Below are 20,123 nucleotides of genomic sequence, written 5' to 3'. Positions count from 1 at the left end.
AGGATGTTTTTGTGATGAGCTGGGTGGATAGTTCTTATGTACTTTAGTGTATTCTGTCACGAGAATTCAGTATGTAACATTGATTTAGGTCAAGTTATATACAGTGGGTTAGACCAGCAGTAACCCTCATATTCCTATGGGGGGAGGTTGGCACTTTGTTGTTGAGGTAGCATTTTCAACATACTATCTCAACAACAGTATCACATTATAGGGAAAGTTCTGGAATTTACCATGGAATTACTGAAACCCCAAAATAACTAAATTACAGCACTTTATTTTCCTAAAACAAGGTTTTATAATGTCAACAATGTAAAGTATGCACTTTATTCCACATCATATACAGTGCCCAAGTATAAGAATCTAAAATATTACTTATTCTATTACATTTAGAGTAATTTGCCATGTCATTTTATCATGGCAATGTATTCCATTTTCTTCATAAACACAACAGCCTAGCCATAATTGTGGTTATTTGACTTCTGCTTTCTTTTTCCTAATAAAATTATAGTGTAGGTTACCATATTCATGCATAGAATAGTTACATTTGCCTACAGCCTAGTGTAACCCGATCATGCTTGCAACATTACATTGGCCTACATCCTAGCCTAGCTTACCTTTTCAAATAACTGCTGGATCATGTGTATGATAGAGATACAACAGCAACATGGTCATCAATCAGTCTCTTGTATATTCTGAAGAGGCTCTACATGGACTGATGGAAGGCACTGGGAAATTGCTAGGATTTTTCAGGAAGATATCAAGTGTAATAGTTTGCATTTGGCCTTCTTAACTTGTCAAATGTCAAGTGTAAATAGCTTGCTTCTGACCTGAACTTTTCAAATTGTTACAGTTGTTTCTTTACTACTGTAAAAGTTTGTTACCTGAAAGAGAGAGATGAGAAGCTTTTAATGTATGAACCCAACAATGACTCCTTACTGAATTTAAGAATACGGTAATTATAATTTTATCTTCCATTGTGAGCACTAAAGTGCAAAGCCATTTCTGAAGAAATTCACTAATGTACTGTAATACGAACAAAAACATTACAAGGTGGACAAAGAACAGACCCAATGATTCAAGCTCTTTCAGACAATTTCTTTGGATAATGTTAATGATATGTATATAGTTGATGACTACTCCAGTTACCAAGTTAGTAAATCCTGTATACAAAATAAATAGCCAGAATTGATTTGTTAATATTTCGCTCATTCTCTACAAGTAACCTTCTAGTAACATGTAATTTTACTCACTGTACTTTGTGATATCTCTTCTGATTTTTCTGCAAGTTCTGTTATTAGCATTACCACAGAAGTTGAACAGACATTAACAACTCAACCTATCTTTCCATATTGATGGTTTTCAATGACATTCTATAAATAAATTTTATTAATTATGTGACGGCTCAGAATTTTGAATTGGAGGTGAATAGAGTATAAGTAAATTTTGCTGGTCAGAATCCAGTTAACCAGATTGATTTTTGCCGTTTTGTAAATGGCATATAGTACTGTACTAATAATTTTATATAATTTATAAAATGGAATTTATAATTATTATTACAGAGTAAGAAATGCATGGTAGCAGAATATCTAAATAGTAATCATACCTTTTAAAATCTCAGGTAGGCGATTTCGGACTTGCACGAGAATATGGGTCCCCATTAAAGCAGTTCACGCCAATTGTAGTTACACTGTGGTATCGTGCTCCTGAACTGCTCCTTGGAGCCAAGCAATACTCGACCCACATAGACGTTTGGTCGGTCGGATGTATCTTTGGGGAGCTGCTGGGAATGGAAGCTATGTTTCCTGGAAAATCTGAAATTGATCAGCTTAATAAAATATTTAAGGTAAGTATTTGATTTATTTTGAAACTTGTGTTTTCACATGTATGATGTTTTTATTTCCTAATTCTGGAATATTTATTTCTGTTCATGAGTAACTGTTTGTACACGAGTAACTGTTTGTATATCACACAATTATATTTTCTAATGATATTCTTACACCTTCATGAAGAGAAAAAAAATAAAATATCTTATCTTTTGCTTCCTAAGGACCTTGGAACCCCAAGCGAAAAAATATGGCCTGGCTACAGCCAGCTCCCTGTTGTAAAAAAGACACAGTTTGCCGACTATCCCTACAACCATCTGAGAGAACGGTACAAGGTACGACTCTCAGACCAGGGCTTCAATTTGTTAAATAGGTAAGACACCTGCATTCCAGTCACTTCCTGGCATCTGTAAGATATAAGTTTGCTTAAATAATCCATGTGGGACACTTTCCACTTATGATATTTTGAGCTACCACATCTAAAGTCGATAATTTTCTTCCGTTTTTAGGTTTCTGACTTACAACCCTGCCAAGAGAATTACCTGTCAAAATGCCCTTCATCATGATTATTTTAAGAAGGAAGCTCCGGCGCCCGTTGATCCTGCAATGTTCCCCACTTGGCCTGCAAAATCTGAAAATCCACATGGGCGTTCCAAGAAGGCAGGCCTCAGCCCCAAGCCACCATCTGGTGGTAAAAATTTCAAAGACCTGGTGAGTGATATTTCTTGATATATGTAGCTGTATTAAATCAAATATCCAGCAACTTCCTTGTTACTCACTTATCAAGTCACTGACTGAAAATCCATCTTCTGAAAAGTAATTTCTGCAGTATTTTTGAACTTATATTTATACTTTTTCATTATTATATCAGTAATTATTTAACAAAATCTTTTAAAGGTCTAAAGGAAAATTTTAACATTTTCAGGGTGATGGTGATGATGAACTAGCAGCCAGAGGGTTCTTCCTGGGAGCTGCCATCTCCAGTGGACCTGGTTTTGTGTTGAAAATGTAATGGGGAGACTTAGCTTGATAGTATACTGTATATAAAAATTATCTGTACATTGAGAATTGACGTGGAGAAATGTACAATGAGAATTGTTGTGGAGGAATGTCAGCATTAAGAGTATAATTAAGGAATTTATTTAGATTATGTTATTACAGCCTTTATTAAAAAATTATTTGATAATTCTTTGAGTTTTAATATCATCTGACAGTAAATTTCTTGGACATAACTCCAAAGAATATATTTTTGGTTTATAATTTTATTTTAAAATGCAGTTTTGTGTATAATTAAGTCATGGAGGGACTGACCTTGTAGGAGTTACATTTCTAATAACTTGGTCCACTAGACAGATATCAGATAAGAAAAAAATTAGTTGGTTATAAAAAAGGAATTTGACCAGATAGCCAAGAGTTATATGATATATTAGCAATATGGGTACGTAATAGGACAAAAAATTTATCCATGTGAAAACAGACCACTGAACTATTGATAAATAAGTGATTCTCAACTGTGACCTGTGTAAAAACATGTCAAGCGTGTATGAAATGTGCATTACAGAATACTAATAAAAAAAGAAAATTCAAATTAACAAGCACTATATGGTAACTAGTACTACCTATATGAGTCATAATGTTTCAGTAGGAATGTCTGTGCAAACGTTAAAGTGATGAAAACTTGAAGCCCTTCTAATATATAAATCCAATTTGAAAGTTTTGCCTAAAACATATTATTTTGTTAAATGGTTATTTGTGGCTTAGTATTTAACAGTACCACTGTTCAAAAATGTTAAGTGTGCATTAAATAGTGATATATGTATTACTAATATTTAGCCATGTGTTACACAATTATTAGTGAATTCTCATGAGAGATTAGCGAAGTGGGTTCCTTCCAAGTCTAAATACAGAACTGAATTCAAGAGCAACATACAGTCAAGGCTACACCAGTTCTTATGTGCGCACACACGTATACATGCAGACATATAAGACACAGCTCCACTGACAAGATGGGTTCAACAAAGGATTATCCTTCCATGCAAATTGGAGCTGTTGAACTTCTTAACAAGGTAGTACCTGGTGGTTACTGAAGGTAAGGGGGAGAATACCCAACTTAACCAAGTACAATCCTTTGGCTTCAGGAATGAGATGGGGTGGGTATGGTGGGCACTTAGATAATCTTTATGTGGACTTAAGAAAAATGTAAATGACTTAATTCATTTGTTCCTGCAAAAAATACAATCATCAACTTTAATAAAGGAGAATTCTTCCTTGCAGTGAGATAATCTGTCAACAGCCTGGAGGTTGAATGACCTATCAGGAAAGGCCATGAACCCGATCATAAAAACAAAGCAAAGGTTGATGATTCCTATAACCTCCTACTTGGTCTGGCATAAAGATACCAGAATGGTACAGCCCCACACCTGAAAGAGGGTGTGTGTAAAACCTATCCAAGTAGGGAAAGTACAGGTAACCAAGTAAAATGCCCATAAGGATATACCAGTGGGATGGCAGCTAACTGTGGGTGTTACATTGTAATGGTTTAAGAGTAGTATAGCTTTACCACAGGCCCTAGCCCAGCACCCTGTTAAGAGGGAAGAACACAGGGAATAGTATCTTAACACATGAAGCTGTAAGACTGGAGAATTGTTGTGTAATTACCTGTATCTTATTCTGGTCCAGCAGATACTTGGCCTCAGGAGATGAAAGGTAGAAGGGAGAGACCAGTCACTCCTCATTCATACTTCACACTTACACTAAGCTAAGTACTCCAATGATATTCTGAAAGGAGCTGGCTGCCTGCACAACATGTTGAGCAGCTTTCACAGGAACAAGAACAAAGATTGTCCAAGGGTTGTTGGGAGGCATCTTCTAAGGCTGTACAGGGATCGGGAATGGGGAAGCAGAGCACTGGGAGCTTAGTTTACCCATGTGGTCAATGGATTGACCACTATTGTTCCTCAAACCTTGAAAAGCTATGTACTACCCATCTGATAAAACATTTTGCCTGCATGGAATGTACCCAACAGATAGCTTGCTGGCACAATGAACCCCCCACTCATGCACATACCTTGCCACTTAAGAGATAGGGAGACAATAATCCCTCACTATTTTTTGACATGCAACTACGGTTATTCATATGTAGTGGCACTCATAAGCGCTACCAAATATTTCTGGAATGAGCACCTCAGTGGTGTGGTTGGTATGGTGTTGGCGTCCCACCTCGGTGGTTGCGAGTTTGATTCTCGGCCATTCCGTTGAGGAGAGAGATGTGTATTTCTGGTGATAGAAGTTCACTCTCAACGTGGTTCAGGTGGTTCAGAAGTCATGTAAAGCTGTTGGTCCCGTTGCTGAATAACCACTGGTTCCATGCAACGTAAAAACACCATACAAACAAAAAAATAAATTTCTGGAATGTCTGCAGGGCTAGCAATGCTATACTTGCATTTCCAAGAAATTTATATGCAGATAAAGCAAGTCCTTTATCCATACACCTGATATGAACAAGCCATTTACAACCCATTCCAGCTCACACCGAGGAATAATTTTAAATAAAAGTGATAGTTTATATTACCATAACAACATACTATGGGCATTTTTAGCTCCAAGTCTTAATATTGTATGCTTAATACAAAGATCATACTTATATGTATTGCAAATTTACTGTTAACTAGTTATTTATCAATGAATGTTGTTAATCACAAACTTTTTCCATGTTCATTACGTTCCATTAAAGTGGAGATTCTGATCATTTTTTTTTTCCCAATATACGCATACGAAAATGTAAACAAATGGACAAAGTTGATTCCTGATTGATTCTTTTGTTCCAATTGTCATCAGTCACATGGGATGGCTTTCTGGCCTTGCTTGAAAAAAACAGGCTTCAGTTCTTAGTCATAGCTTTTTTGTTGCAGAAGAGTAACTTCTTCAATATGTAGATTTATTTTGGCGTTACTGTACAATAGCATGCAAAATTTCATTCTCTATATGGATAGACTATTCTTCTTTAGGTAACTTTGATGCCTCCCAACTCCTTAAACTGTTTGAAGTGCAAAGCACCTTTATCATATTACAATGACACACTTGCGGCACGTACTAGTAAGTTCCAAAATCGAAGCAGCAACAAGGGTGTTATTATTGAGTGACTATGAAGATGCGTTCCTTGAAGGTTAACACCTTGCAGCAGGGAAATTGGTTTTATTAGCTAATAAATTAGTTTTCCTTCAGTATTTATGTATTTTCTTGTGTGTTTTAATGTATTTTGAATGATTATGATAGTAACACAAGTGATGAGCTATTTTTAAGTTATTACTATACATCCCCCAACCCACTACCAAAAAACAACGAATTTACTACATGTATTACTATCATAATCATTCAAAAACACATAAAAACACAAAAAGGTAATTACTTAAGAAAGACTGAGTTGGAACTGTTGTAAAAATAAGCTACTGAGTTGGAACTGTTGTAAAAAATAATCTAATTGGTCAAAAAGGACACCATCCTAACCTAACCTAACCCAACCTAACTTAACCTGACCTAGTAGGTCGTGTTACTGGGTCTGGGGCCTCCAGCCCTCAAGACAGGCCAACTGATTACAAGGGATACCACCCTAACCTAACATAACCTTGTAGGCTGTGTTGCTTAACTGGGGGCTCACCCCCTACCCCAGACCCTAACATTTATTTGCTATGGCTCCTACTGTCACTTTAAAATAAAATGATAAATTTACCTTAATTGCATGGACAAAAACATTTTAATGGCTCTATCCAGAACAAGTTGGTTGTGAATAAAGTCTCAGATCTACTTCAGTCATCAGTAAAATTACAATATTTTCTTTTTCTATGTCTTTTACCAGAAACATAACCGGGTAACACTCCATGTTGCCTTAAAAAATTGATGCATTGCAGTTTATATTTATAAAAATTATGAATTAACCAAAATATAATCAAAACTACTGGACATACCCGGGTAACACTTCATGTTGCCTTAAAAAATTGATGCATTGCAGTTTATATTCACAAAAATTATGAGTTAACCAAAATATAATCAAAATTACTGGACATGCAATTCACCTCATGACTTGAACCTGTAAAATTTTCCCCAGGTCATGTGATGCCTAGACATAGGACGTAACTAACCACAGTGCAATTTTATAGTAAAACAATAAACTCATACCAGAACCACAATGCAATTTAAAGGAAAAACAAACTTGCATCAGACCACAGACTGTGACAGTGTTAATGGATATTGGTACGGCAGCCGTATCCCTGATTGTGATAGACATTGGTACAGCTGTGAATTGCGCATGAGCGAACCCTTGTTTACCGCCTCAGAGTGACAACAAGAAAATGACGACCTAGCATCGTGAACTGTGTAATAATACATCAGTTTTCGCTAACAAGCAGATGTTTTAAGGTTTCAACAAGTTGAAAAAGGCAATAGACGTCTACATAGAGTCAAACTTCCAAAAATTGTATATCCGTAGGTCACGAAAGATCGAATCAGCCCTAAAGAGAGCTCCGAAGAGGAGATTCAAAGAAGATTTGAAGCTTAGCTAGTAAGGTAGTGCGTCCAACATGGGAAACATGCTGTTAATATATACCTGATTTGGATGATTACTTCGACTGATTAGGTCGTTTACCAGAGGATCGACTTTGGTAGTTTTCCTCACTACCATGAATACAGCAGAGCACGATTTCTGTGTACTTCAAGTCTACTTTGAATCTCCTCTTTGGAGCTCTTTCCAGAGCCGATTCGATCGTTTGTGACCTACGGATAAACAATTTCTGGAAGTTTGACTCTTCGTAGACGTCTATTGTTGCTTTCAGCTTGTTGAAACCTGAAAACATCTGTTTTTCGGCGGAAACTGATGTTGTATTATTACATGGTTCAGAGGAGATTCAAAGAAGACATGAAGTACAGATAGATTATTTTAGTTTTATTTTTCATGTATATAGTTAAAATCCAAGTATGTTTAAGTATTACTATTGTGATTTTTTATATTTTCATTTACTATCAAAATGTTTTGGTGCTTTGGTGATAACAGTATGGTGCTTCATTTTGACATTTTGAATTGAACATGTTCAGCAAAACAATTAAGTTCGACTATTATTACTACTGTCGTTTATCCTCTAGTGCCGTACCAATAGCTCTGAGCAACAGTGCACGACAACTGCGGCATGATTAGCAAACTGCCGTACCTACAGCAAGTCAATAGCGCAATATGGCACCACTGACAGAATCAGACGTATCCTGACTACACCCCATTATTTATACGGCACGAAGTCTGAAATTGAAGCATGTAAAATTCACTGCCGTACCAATGTCAATCGCAATCAGGGATATGGCTGCCATACCAATATCCTGTGCCTAAACAAAAACACTTAGAAATTTTTCAAGGATGGTGAGTGATAGTATACATTCCTATCTCGGCTATGGTGGATTTCACCAAAAATGTTCACGGACAAAGTTTAATTATTTTTTATGATGCTAAAAGCATTTACAATGCTTGAATTATTATAGAATGAGTTGGAACTGTTGGAAAATAATACCCAAGCTTCTGCTAATCAAGAACCTATCAGTGACCTAGGCATTACTAGGCATAGGCTAAGTGACAAGTGGTGTACCTATGTCTCTGAATTCTTAGTTTATGCTAATCACTCATAAAATTATGCCCATTATCCACTCATAAAATACTGAAGGCTTTCAAAATAGGCTGCAGTCTAGATTATTCAATTTGGTGACCAATTACGAGTGTATTTCAGACAATACCTATACCTATATACCCAGATATCTTTGCAATATCAATTTTCAATAGGATTTGTTACTGCACCTTTGAATTTACGATAGCCTGATCCTGATTAAGGTCAGGTTTACTGAACATTTTCAGCGCATCACACACTAGCTAAGGTTTGTTATGGGGTGGGGTGCAAAGTCCTCAATAAATATGAAACGGGTAGATCTAGGGTACTAGTCCGCGGTGGCCTAGACTATGGCAGTTGCGGTTTTTCTCTGCAGTTTTACCTCCTGAACAAGAATTTCAAGTAATATTTATTCGGACAACTGTAATTAACCCCCAGGGGGCCAGTACTAAACACAGCAAAATAAATTGGAAGCCCCAATCCCTAGTGGATGTCGTATCCGCGGTTACGTTCCTTGCAGTCCGTGCGGAACTAGCTATTCTGTAGAATTACCGAAACAGGTGACCTAGGTTATGTTAACCAGTGGGAGTCCATGGGGACAAGGCCCCCAGCCAGTTAAGGACCTGGTATTCTAGTGTGGGTCCGGTGAGGTAACAACCCTGCTAGTATAAGGCTAATTCTAAATTACAGTACCCTTAGTTAGATGAGGGAAGGAGGCACTTTTGGCCACAAGAACAACCAATGCACCCGAGTCACCCCAAAATGCAATATACCCTACTAGGCTATGTAGTTATATACCTAGAATTTACGTGGAGTCCCGTATATTAAAAAGAAAAAAAAACAGGTAACTAGATCTAGAGTACTTATCCGTGGCGGCCTAGACTATGGCAGTTGCGGTTTTTCTCTGCAGTTTTGCCTACTGAACAAGAAATTTTATGTAATATTTATTCGGATGACTGTAATGAACCCCCCAGGGGCCAGTACTAAACACGGCAAAATACACTGGACGGCCCCCAATCCCTAGTAGATGTCGTATCCATGGGTAAGTTCCTTGCGGTCCGTGCGGACTGCTTCTGTAGAAATAACAAAAGACTAACTAGCTCCATAAAAAAAATACACGCTGAATCTAGGAATAGCCTAGGCTATCGTGTGGGTACATTTTCAACTCCAGAATGAAACTGCCTTGCTAAAATAGCCTAGGCTATGTATCACCTGCTTTAAAATATCTTTTCTACATCTTTGCCCTGGTTTGATTTTCCGTGGGAACAAACAACGACATAAGGTAACCTCACGTTCCTAGTCTAACCTAATTTAGGCTACTTGGTCCTTGGGGTACCTACCTAGGCTAGCCCTATAGCCTATGTGGTAAGAGGTTACCTCTCATTAACAAGAGAAAATTAATATAAAATTCAGTATTAGGCTATAACATCACAGCCATACTTGCCATTTCAAAAGTGAATGGTGACCTTGAAATATGAAAAATAATTCACTTCACTACACAGTAAACGTACGTAAATAATGCTTCCAAGATCTGAAGAACACCTGCAGAGAGAGGAGTGACGTGACGTCACGACTCACGAGTTACCTGTTAGTATTTTATTTATTTATTTATTTTTTTAAACGCCTTAGATATGTCATTGCTGTACAGTTGTACAGTATATAAAAATGATAATTGTCTCAATAAGATCGTTAAAGATATTTTTTTCATGGACATATTTCTCCAAACATACTTTTTTCAGTAACAATTATGAAATCTGGGGCAATTGTCCTCTGGAATAGAAATATAATGGTTATAGAAACGCATTTCTCCTTCTTGCTGCATTTATTTTTATAATTTCTCAAGTATACAACAAAACTTCAAACATAAAAAGCATTTACAAAGATTATATATCCACATTAGATAGGTAATTGCACCTGAATGATAGTTGTTAGAGTGTGACGTACAGACCAATTTGTAATTCCTGATTATGAATACATGAGAGATATTATAATGCCAATGGATCCGAAAACAGGATAAGCTTGAAAACTCAGTTCTTGTTATGATGACAGCCATGAATAAGATTGATTTGTGGAAATTCGCGCTTTGTCCTGCTAACGAACCTGGTTGTAAAAACGCCTAGAGCCTTCTACGGTCTGAATATTCATCCTTTGTTGACTGAACCTCAGAAATCATGTTACTTTTTACCTATTTCACCGTATGGTACATTTGCAATCTTGTGTTTAAGTCTAATCTCACCACAAAGTTTAGGATGACACTTTACAAATACTTCAGTGTTTCGGTTTGAACGTCTGTCGGAATTGACACACTAGACCAATAAGATAGATATGTTTTTTGTTCGTTATTTTATATACGACTTACTGTTGCTATAACATAACTCATAACTAGCAAATATGTATTCTGTACCATACCAGGGCTATCCAGGTTTTCGTAAATGACAGAATCTTGGCCACTGCCTGATTTGCTGTTTATTCAGTTTTGAAGTTGAAACACGTCAGGAGTCTAGTCATAGTTACCGTACCTCTTTGACTGTAAGACACCAGTTTCCTAAGTAGGCGTGGTAGGCTCAGTAACCACGTCATAGGCTATCAGGATTTTTTTTAAAAAGATAATTACGAGTTATTCAAAAGGGAGTTTGAGGGTAATTACGAGTCCTTTAAAGGGAATTTTTAAAAAGTAATTACGAGTCATTTAAAGGGATTCTTTTTTTTTCAATCTGTTATCTTTTTGCACGCATCATGATAATTTTTTTAGGTCATTCAACTTGATTGGAAAATGATGTCCACAGTCATCTCGTTGCCACGGTAATTTGAAACTAAACTGTATTAAAAGGAGGGAAACCCAAACTAAAGGTGGGTAATTATATACCTTGAAACTTCAGTTGGAATCAGTCAATACATACTGAGCATGAATTTTCATGCTGTTTTTTTTAATTGGCGATAAATGATTTAGATAAACATAAAAAGACGGGAAAGGTAGTCTAAAATCATCGGATTTATAATTGTGCAAAATTATACAGGGCAATTGGGAAATGTTTCTTTATTGGAGGTTATTGGTAAAAACTATTGGATAATACTGAATTTAAATAAGATAAATGTTGATTAGACAAACAAACTTAATTTAAATAAGATAAATGTTGATTAGACAAAAAAAGAGAAAGGATTACATGGTAGATAATACTTTGTAGATGCAACACACGCACCCAAACAAACAAATGAGGCATACTGCAAATTAAAGCAGTTAAAAGTTCTGTCTGTCTTCTTAATTTAGATATGGAAATAGAAAAAAAAACTTAATTCGGGTAATTACAAAATTGAGTTACACCGTACTCCAGGTAATTGTTTTAAAAGTTGACCATCCTCCGATCGTTCACAATCCGACTTCTTGTCTTACAATTCCTCTTCACGAAACAGGTTTATCCATGGATGAAATACCTACGTCGACGTTATTGATACCACGAAACACACTCAGGAAGAAATAGCGAGGGAAATTAAATCGTTAAAATGACTTTCAAGGACATATTGTTCACAGTCAGTAGGGACCAGCCTCGTTACCCCCTCACTGTAAACAATGGTTAAGAATTGTGGGACTAGAATTGATCGTCTTCTTGGATTCTGGCCATTTTCTGAGGCCACAAATGCACTCTAGATTGAAAGTTGAAGGTATGTGGAGAAAAACTGTCTTCCAGCCAAGATTCAATGATACGTACTATGTCCAGCCTAGTTCATAATAAGATCCAAGAACATGATTGGTTATAACTTCCCGTGATCCACAGGAGGAAGAATAGAGGAAGAAGAAGAATAATGTAAACAAAAATCTTTTCTTAATCTTTCAAGAACTAATTCAAATTCTCAAGAAAAAGATTATTATAATTCGACAATAATTGGCAATGTTCAATCCAGGTATCCAGCCTTAAAATTTATTTATCTATTTATTTATTTTATTTGTTATGAGGTCTAAATCACTTCCCTCATTTTATATAATTGAAACTTTTTTTTTTTTTTTTGTTACATTTTGTTCCATGATCTGGCAGTGCTTAACATGTCACGGAGCAAAATATTGAAATATTATTTCCATTATATTATATATATTTTTCTGGTGGGGGATAATATCTCTTGCCTTAAACCTACGGTCGCGTAAACAGAAATACTCCATCGCCCAAAATAGCTACGGTAAACTATGTCTAAAGTTATTATATCGCAATCTTGGGAATCCAAACTCTTGGTTTCTTCTGAAGAACAGTTGTAGAGAGGCGATAGATATTTCCTTGGGGGGGTCTTCGTAAATCATCTTGTTTTATTTCCTGTGGAGGAAAAAGGAAGGGAATTGAGACACTTTAGAAGACATTATTATGAGGCTTGGAAAGAAGATTACAAATATTACATCCTGGATAGGACTAGGCTTCTCTGCTAACGACATTATAGGTTTATAAAAGCAATATGGAGTATACTATTTTAGGTGTCACAGCTACAATACACTGACATTTAGGTTTCTAGTGAGTTTGGGGAAAACCGTCAGATTCTGGTCATCAGGAAATTAATAGTCTCAGTAGATATACCACGGATCATAGGCTGACTGGATAAGCCAATTAATCACTTATGGATTATATTTATGCTACATACAACACTTTTAGGCACAAAAAAGACGATCTTAGTATGAGTATGAGTCTAAGTATGCATCACACTACCAAACAGGTAAAAGTTATTTACCAGATAGCTTGTTCATTATTCTTAAGAAAGACAGAGTGAAAAAATATACCACTGTCTTTTGCTTACCGAAAGGAAAGTTTTCATTTTCTATATTCATAAACTCTAAACCTATCCTGAACTTGGGTTTATGAGTCTCTATTTACTATAAATAGTAAATAAACATGTAGTAGTCACTTAGGATAAAACAACTCTTGAGTAAACTTGATTCTGCTTAGGCCTAAATCTTTTCTACCTTTCTTTTTACTTAATGAAAGCCACCGGCAACTTATATTCTATCTTTCCCAGTGTCTTCACACTATTCAATGGTGTCTTATGTACTTCTAATACATTTAAGATTACTAATCACTTTAATTTTTTTTCGCTTTCTCCCTCAGTGATTTTGGTAAGTCTTAATGGTTAAGAAAGGTGTCCACAAAGGGAGAAACATTACTAACCTGTACTTAACAAAGTGTGTGGCACTGTATAGGATGTAACTTCCCTTCCTTGATGCACGATTTTAGACAATCATAATGCTTGCTCTGCGATGCTCCTGGAGAAAAAGAAAAATGGTGAGCCGAATATTATCTTATGCGTAAGGTTTATGATCTTTTCCACTAATTTTATGAACACTTTCTCTCACCTGGGAAGTAAATGACGCAGACAAACCATCTTTTCGGGAATTTGAACTGCTAAATAATTATTTGCCAGGCTAACAATATATCCACTCAATCACACAAGGCATAAATAGAGTGGAAGAAGATATGCTACTGTATATATTTCTGAGTCACAGTAGGCCTACTGTACCCATATTTGTTTCCAGGAAAGATTGGCTGCTTATATAATACATATTTGAGGGAAGCTTGAGTTTCAAGCCCATGACCTTGTGGGCTTGTTCCATATGAATAGGAATCATCTTCCAAGTAATAATGATACAAAAACACCAATTTTATATAGTTTGTGAAGTGTATAAGTGTATCATTTGTAACATTAAAATACTAGAAAACAGAAATACATCTCTTGCCAAATTTGTAGAACACTGTATACAAAGAACTCACGCAAGAATGTTCATGAAAATTGTAAAATTAAATTCTTTACACATTAATCTATTTATTAATGCTACCTGCCCAGACATCTCAGAGAGTCATATAATGCCAGAAAGGATTATAGGAATTCGAATCTACAATCATGGAAATAATTTTTGCGATGAATAATATAAAATTCACATTTCATTTGTAATTATATCTATGGCGCGGTGGGGAATTCTGAAACAGGTTACACCTACTCTTAGAATTGGTGTATATTCACGACTGCACGTTAAGCTCATTGGATTGAATGAAAGGAAACTAACCTGGCTCTTGAAATCGCCATTTCTAAAAGATTCTTATATATCATTTACTAATAAATTCTATACAGATCAATCCTTTACGTTCCAATATACGGAAAACAATTCTTTCATTAATTCAATCAATTTTTTAACTGTCATCATACCACCATAACAATGACTGATCTTAATCATCAACACAGCTATCGCAAACTTACTTCGATCCATCTGCCCCCTTGGGCGGGGGCGCCCACCCCACCACTTCTTGGATGCTGGCATCCTAGGCTTTGTAAGACTGTCGTCTCCTCCTCGCATTTCATATGACTGGAACAGGCCTCTTTGCAGCTGCTGTGGGAAGTGTTGGTACATCCGCTTTGGCTTCAAGTACAGTGGGGAATTTTCTTGGTACAACCAATCTTTGTCGGCTGTAGAATCTACAGTGGGAAGCCTGCAATGGAGAGTCAGTGAAAATAACAATATATATTTTTTTTAAAGATTTACGGCCTACTAAGATATGGAATATTTACAGATATTTAGCAAAGTTCAGTACAAACTTAGATAGGGCCATTTAGCAGTTCAGTACAAATTAAAAAAAGTGATATTTAGCAATGTCCAGCCCAACAATTCTGGTCATACAGATGAAAAAAACACTGACATTTTGTCACTGGCACCTCTCAGAAGTGACATTCAAGAGTCCAGAACAACAATTTAGCCTAAATTCTCAACAAAGGAGAAACTCCATGTGTCCTGATTGGCACCTGGCAGAAGTGACATTGAACAGGGTCCAGTATACAACAATTTTGCCCCAGTTCTCAACAAAGGGAAAAACTCTGACTATTCTGAAAAAAATAACTCTACTCACTTCAAATCAACTTGATCAGCATTGGTCTCAGGCAAGATGTAATCGCTTGAAGCTACCAGCTTCTTCCACAGACCACCACCGCCGCCGCCTCCCGTCCCTCGAGTTTCCGCAGAGGCAGCAGAGTGTAATATTAGCTCCCTTAAAAAATTCTCCTCCGGAGGCACCAAGCTATATCTCTCGGGGATGTACAGGGAAGGGAGCGGGGGCCTCTCGATCGTCTGCAGGCGGTTCCTGGGGCTCAGGTTTTTGTCGTTTCTGAGCAAGCTGGAGTGAAGGGGGGCGTCTGAACTCTGAAGACCTCTGCCAGCCACATCCCAACTGATCCCTCCGTCTGCTGGTAGCCCGTTTAGACTCTCGAAGGAGACTGTGTCTGTGAGGGAACAGAAGAGATAAGACTGATCGAACTTCATTTTCGAAGTGTGGATGTACACTGTTTGCATAGCACGAGTCTATATGCTTTATCAAATATATTATTAATAAAATACTGAATGCATATCATAATCCACAGAGGTGTGATTATGACGTGCTTTAGAATATGAGACCATTATACAAGCTTTTTCGATATTTCAAAGCAGACGAATAAATTTGAAGTAGACTAGAGAAGATTCTCTAGTGAAATTGAGACTGGAAACTGAATCAGGAATGTAAATGAACAGTGAGTAATGATATACTGCTTCAAAATTACAGCTCTAGTTGCAAGCACGGTGAAGAAGAGAAGGGAGGAATTTAAGAAAACCTAAGCTTGTATTCATTTCCAAAAATAATATGCATACATACATACATACACACACACACACACACACATATATATATATCATATATATATATATATATATATATATATATATATATATATTATCATAATATATATATATCTATATATATATATATATAATATATACATATATATATATATATATATATATATAATATATTTAATTTAAGTTCAAATTCTGAAGCGAACCTAAGTTTAAGTAGGGTGCGAGACAAGATTATCCTTTGAAATTTTCCTTGGATTCACTTTCAAGTCCTCCTCCCCCACCCTACTCTCTCTCTCTCTCTCTCTCTCTCTCTCTCTCGCCTCTCTCTCTCTTCCTCTCAGCGCTTGTCTCCACTAATTCATCAACGGGAAACTTGGCAGTTTATATAGAATTAGATGTTTCCCGTCACTTAGGCGAGTCTCCGCTGGACTCCTGCGTCTAAGAGACGGTAATAGGCCGTCTGTCTTTCTCCTCTGCCCCTCCCCCCCCCCTCACCCCAACCATCCACAACCCCCGCCACCAACACAACGCCTCCTCTGGCTTTATTAATTCGGGGTCTATAGCTTACTGTAAAAATAGGGAAAGATAATTTTGTAGGTGCAGCTCGTATATATATATATATATATATATATATATATATATATATATATATATATATATATATATATATATATATATATATATATATCATATATATATATATACATAATATACATACATACATACAAACACACACACACACACACACACGTATATATATATATATATATATATATATATATATATATATATATATATATATATTGTGTGTGTGTGTGTGTGTGTGTGTACATACATATAAGAAAGAACTATGACCTAAATAAGGGAACTATGTATAACAAAAATGATTATAAGAAACCAAAAACAAAAATAAATTAAAAGCAAGAATGAATGCGATTAACAAATGAATAAAAAAACAAGGAGCAAAAAACCACGGGACTTGAAAGTAGAATGATTTGGCTCTCTGATATTCGAGTTCACAAAGATTCATTATCAACAACAACGACGGAAAGTCTGTTTCATTTTTTTATTTATTTTTATTTTTACATCCAACAACTTCTAACTTCAGCAAATAAAAAAAACAAAGAGGATACTTTAAATCCGAAAGATCCAGAGACAAAGAAAAAAATATATAAATGAATAAACAAATAAAAAATAAATAAATAAGACTTAGGATAATTCAAAATTTAATTAGTTTAATAAAAAGGTCTTGTCATCCATACAATTCATTAGTGAAAGGACAATCTTCTTGACAAAAAGAAGACATTTTTAAATCTTTAAAGATTTCGGGACAAAACGTGATCTTGGACATTAAAGATTGTGAAAAGTTTAATAAAAAAACAGGTCTTGTCATTCATAAGATGACAGTGTTCTCCGTTTCCAAAAATCGTCTACCGTTTCGTTCAGAAGACCGATAAAGGTGTAGCGTGAAACTGAACTAAATTTTATCAATGTGACGTGTTCTTTTCCATGGCCTATGATACTGAGACAAAATTCCAAGTGTTCTAAACATTCTCCAACCCCTAAGATCATTATTCTCTCTCTCTCTCTCTCTCTCTCTCTCTCTCTATAGCCTTCATAACTAGTTCCGCTCCACCTCGCAGGGGGGACGGATAACGACATTCAAATATTTTCGGGGAACGAAAACCTCATTACGAATCGGTGGCACGCCATTCCTCTCATCGAAACTATTGACAGACGAGATCGCTTTGATCTCTCGTATATATATGTAAGGAGAGAGAGAGAGAGAGAGAGAGAGAGAGAGAGAGAGAGAGAGAGAGAGAGAGAGAGACATTCAGGCGTTTTTAAATAGGGTCAAGTGTGCTTATATATACGTATACAGAAATCTGTTTAGACACGTGTAGGTTTATGTTAAAGCGTGCGTTCGTTGGGAATGACTGTAAGCTTTCATGCATACTCATAAGAGCATTGTCCCATAGTGGGCCTAGTCATCGAGATTTCCCTCCAATACATTTAGATTTGTCTACTAAATATTCAGAATTTTCTTAAAAAAAAAAAAAAAAAACTAGAGCCCCCCCAAACCTTCCAGATTTCTCTCACAAACGTTCAGACTTCTCAACAACACATCCAGATTTGTCTCACAAACGATCAGATTTTTCTCTCCACTACATTCAGATTTGTCTCTTAAATTACAAAACATCGCGTGTTCCTCCACAACTTCCAGATTCATCTCCATAACATCCAGATTTCTGTGCAATGCATTCAGATTTGTCTCCTATACATTCAGATTTTTCCACAAAACATCTCCAGCTCCCTCCACAATTTCCAGATTTCTCTCTAAAACGTCCAGATTTCTCTCAGAAACGTTCAGATTACTTTCCAAAATATTCAGATTTGTCTCCTTAACTCTTAGATTTTTCTAGAAAACCTCTCGAGTTCCCTCCACAGCTTCCAGATTTCTCTTTAAAACATCCAGATTTCTCTCCATAACAACCAGATTTCTCTCTCAGAAACTTTCAAATTTCTCTGCAATACATTCAGATTTGTGTCCTACACATTCAGATTTTCCTACAAAACCTCTCGAGTCCCCTCCACAACTTCCAGATTTATCTCTAAAACATCCAGATTTCTCTAATAAACATTCAGATCTCTCTCCTCCAAAACTTTCACATTTCTCTCATTGTGCAAATGAACCCTCTTATGTTTCTTCTCTTCTTCGACATTTGCACAAACGTTCAACATACAAGAATTAGTTCACTGGAATGGAACGGAACGTCAAAATCGAGGCCAAATCCCAAGAGAAGGGATCCATCATCTTAATTCAGACCGAAAGTCAGTTTTTTCCGAATAAAACTGGACTGAAATCGAAGTTACGAAACAGGTGTTTATAATGACTTAGTACCTGCAGATGTCGGATTTTCAAGGTGTCTGTCGTAACCCAGATGCAGCGGTTGGCCGTAAACGTAGGCGCCATCTGTTGGGAGAAACAAGAACTATTATGCTTTTTTTCCAAGTTATCAGTGATGACAGCAAGGAGCAATCAATGCAAAGGGATGGTAGCCATAACGTTATTCCCTGTAAAAATGTTTTCTAGAAGAGAGAGAGAGAGAGAGAGAGACATTAAATTTGACAGCTTGAAAAAGATTTTCTCTTGAGAGGCAGACAGATGGACAGACTACTAATGTGTGTGTGTGTGTGTGTGTGAGAGAGAGAGAGAGAGAGAGAGAGAGAGAGAGAGAGAGAGAGAGAGAGAGAGAGCAGTAGCAGCAGCAGCAGTCAGTCATGATTAGGAGTAAATGCCTACAATATTTGTTGCGCAGTCTCGGAAATGATACTACGGACGTGAGCATCTTTATAAAGACTTCTACTAGACCCTGACGAAAAATAAAAGGTTGGCGATCCCTTCCACTCTTGTGTGAGAGAGAGAGAAGAAGACACATTTCCGTTTGGCCTAAACGCGTCAAACGATTCTCCAATAGCGAAATGTAGTCTTAAAGCTTTCTTTAAAATTCACGCTGATTCTCAAGCCTTATTTACCTCGCACAGACTTACAGAAAAAGGCGTCGGGAATAAAAATCAAATCCTAGAGACTAAGGAAGAGAAAGGCTGATCTGCGAAGAGGCGATCTCTGTACAATCAATGTTGTTGGTCCTTGCAAGAATGATTGGGCTTCCTAAACGGGAGAAAGGGCCGCGAGTCTGAGCCCAAAGGGAAAATTACGAAGTGTCTGAAGAAGAGGAGAATCAGGGAGGCTACATGACGGCAGGGAAGACGATCCGAAACTAACAGGATCTAAGACAAAGAGGTAAAGGGTTCGTTTGGCTGGGAGGGCAATACATGTGATCCACTTTGCTTAACAGGTGAAGGGAAAGGTTTTGCAGATCTGTATATCAAGTAAGAGACGGGTGAAACAACATGAATTTACAGAGTGGAAGTCAAATACCTTAATCTATTGACAGTAGGGTTAAGACGATAGGTTATTTATAAGCGCTTCCTTTTAAAGGGAAACTTTTTCCACGAAAGAAAGTT

General features: G+C 36.6%; 2 protein-coding genes and 1 long non-coding RNA gene across 11 annotated transcripts in view; 1 reads left to right on the top strand and 2 right to left on the bottom strand.

The window, feature by feature from the left end:
• Window positions 1-3,009, top strand: part of LOC135212507 (cyclin-dependent kinase 11B-like) — a 42,855-nt gene extending 39,846 nt beyond the window's left edge. For all 6 annotated transcript variants that reach the window (XM_064246017.1, XM_064246013.1, XM_064246014.1 and 3 more), the window contains 4 exons: window positions 1,619-1,843; window positions 2,048-2,196; window positions 2,333-2,534; window positions 2,749-3,009. In XM_064246017.1, the coding sequence (XP_064102087.1) occupies window positions 1,619-1,843; window positions 2,048-2,196; window positions 2,333-2,534; window positions 2,749-2,835 (663 nt within the window). In that variant the 3' untranslated portion in view covers window positions 2,836-3,009. The remainder of the gene's footprint in view (window positions 1-1,618; window positions 1,844-2,047; window positions 2,197-2,332; window positions 2,535-2,748) is intronic.
• Window positions 267-10,045, bottom strand: LOC135212508 (uncharacterized). The gene is made up of 3 exons (XR_010313917.1): window positions 9,976-10,045; window positions 1,604-2,230; window positions 267-881 (listed from the first exon to the last, which is right to left on the bottom strand). It is a non-coding gene; the product is annotated as an uncharacterized LOC135212508 (long non-coding RNA).
• Window positions 10,046-10,267: 222 nt separating this feature from the next.
• Window positions 10,268-20,123, bottom strand: part of LOC135212506 (uncharacterized) — a 151,676-nt gene continuing 141,820 nt past the window's right edge. For 2 of the 4 annotated variants that reach the window (XM_064246007.1, XM_064246009.1), the window contains exons 3-7: window positions 18,997-19,068; window positions 15,334-15,703; window positions 14,690-14,919; window positions 13,606-13,700; window positions 10,268-12,765 (exon numbers count right to left, since the gene is read on the bottom strand). In XM_064246007.1, the coding sequence (XP_064102077.1) occupies window positions 13,612-13,700; window positions 14,690-14,919; window positions 15,334-15,703; window positions 18,997-19,068 (761 nt within the window). In that variant the 3' untranslated portion in view covers window positions 10,268-12,765; window positions 13,606-13,611. The remainder of the gene's footprint in view (window positions 12,766-13,605; window positions 13,701-14,689; window positions 14,920-15,333; window positions 15,704-18,996; window positions 19,069-20,123) is intronic. The other 2 variants (XM_064246010.1, XM_064246011.1) reach the window with 1 other exon arrangement.

This window comes from Macrobrachium nipponense, chromosome 41 (genome assembly GCF_015104395.2).
Source record: "Macrobrachium nipponense isolate FS-2020 chromosome 41, ASM1510439v2, whole genome shotgun sequence".
NCBI lineage: Eukaryota > Metazoa > Arthropoda > Malacostraca > Decapoda > Palaemonidae > Macrobrachium > Macrobrachium nipponense.
Note: the sequence above shows the minus strand (reverse complement) of the source record. Positions and strands in the feature narration are given on the sequence as shown.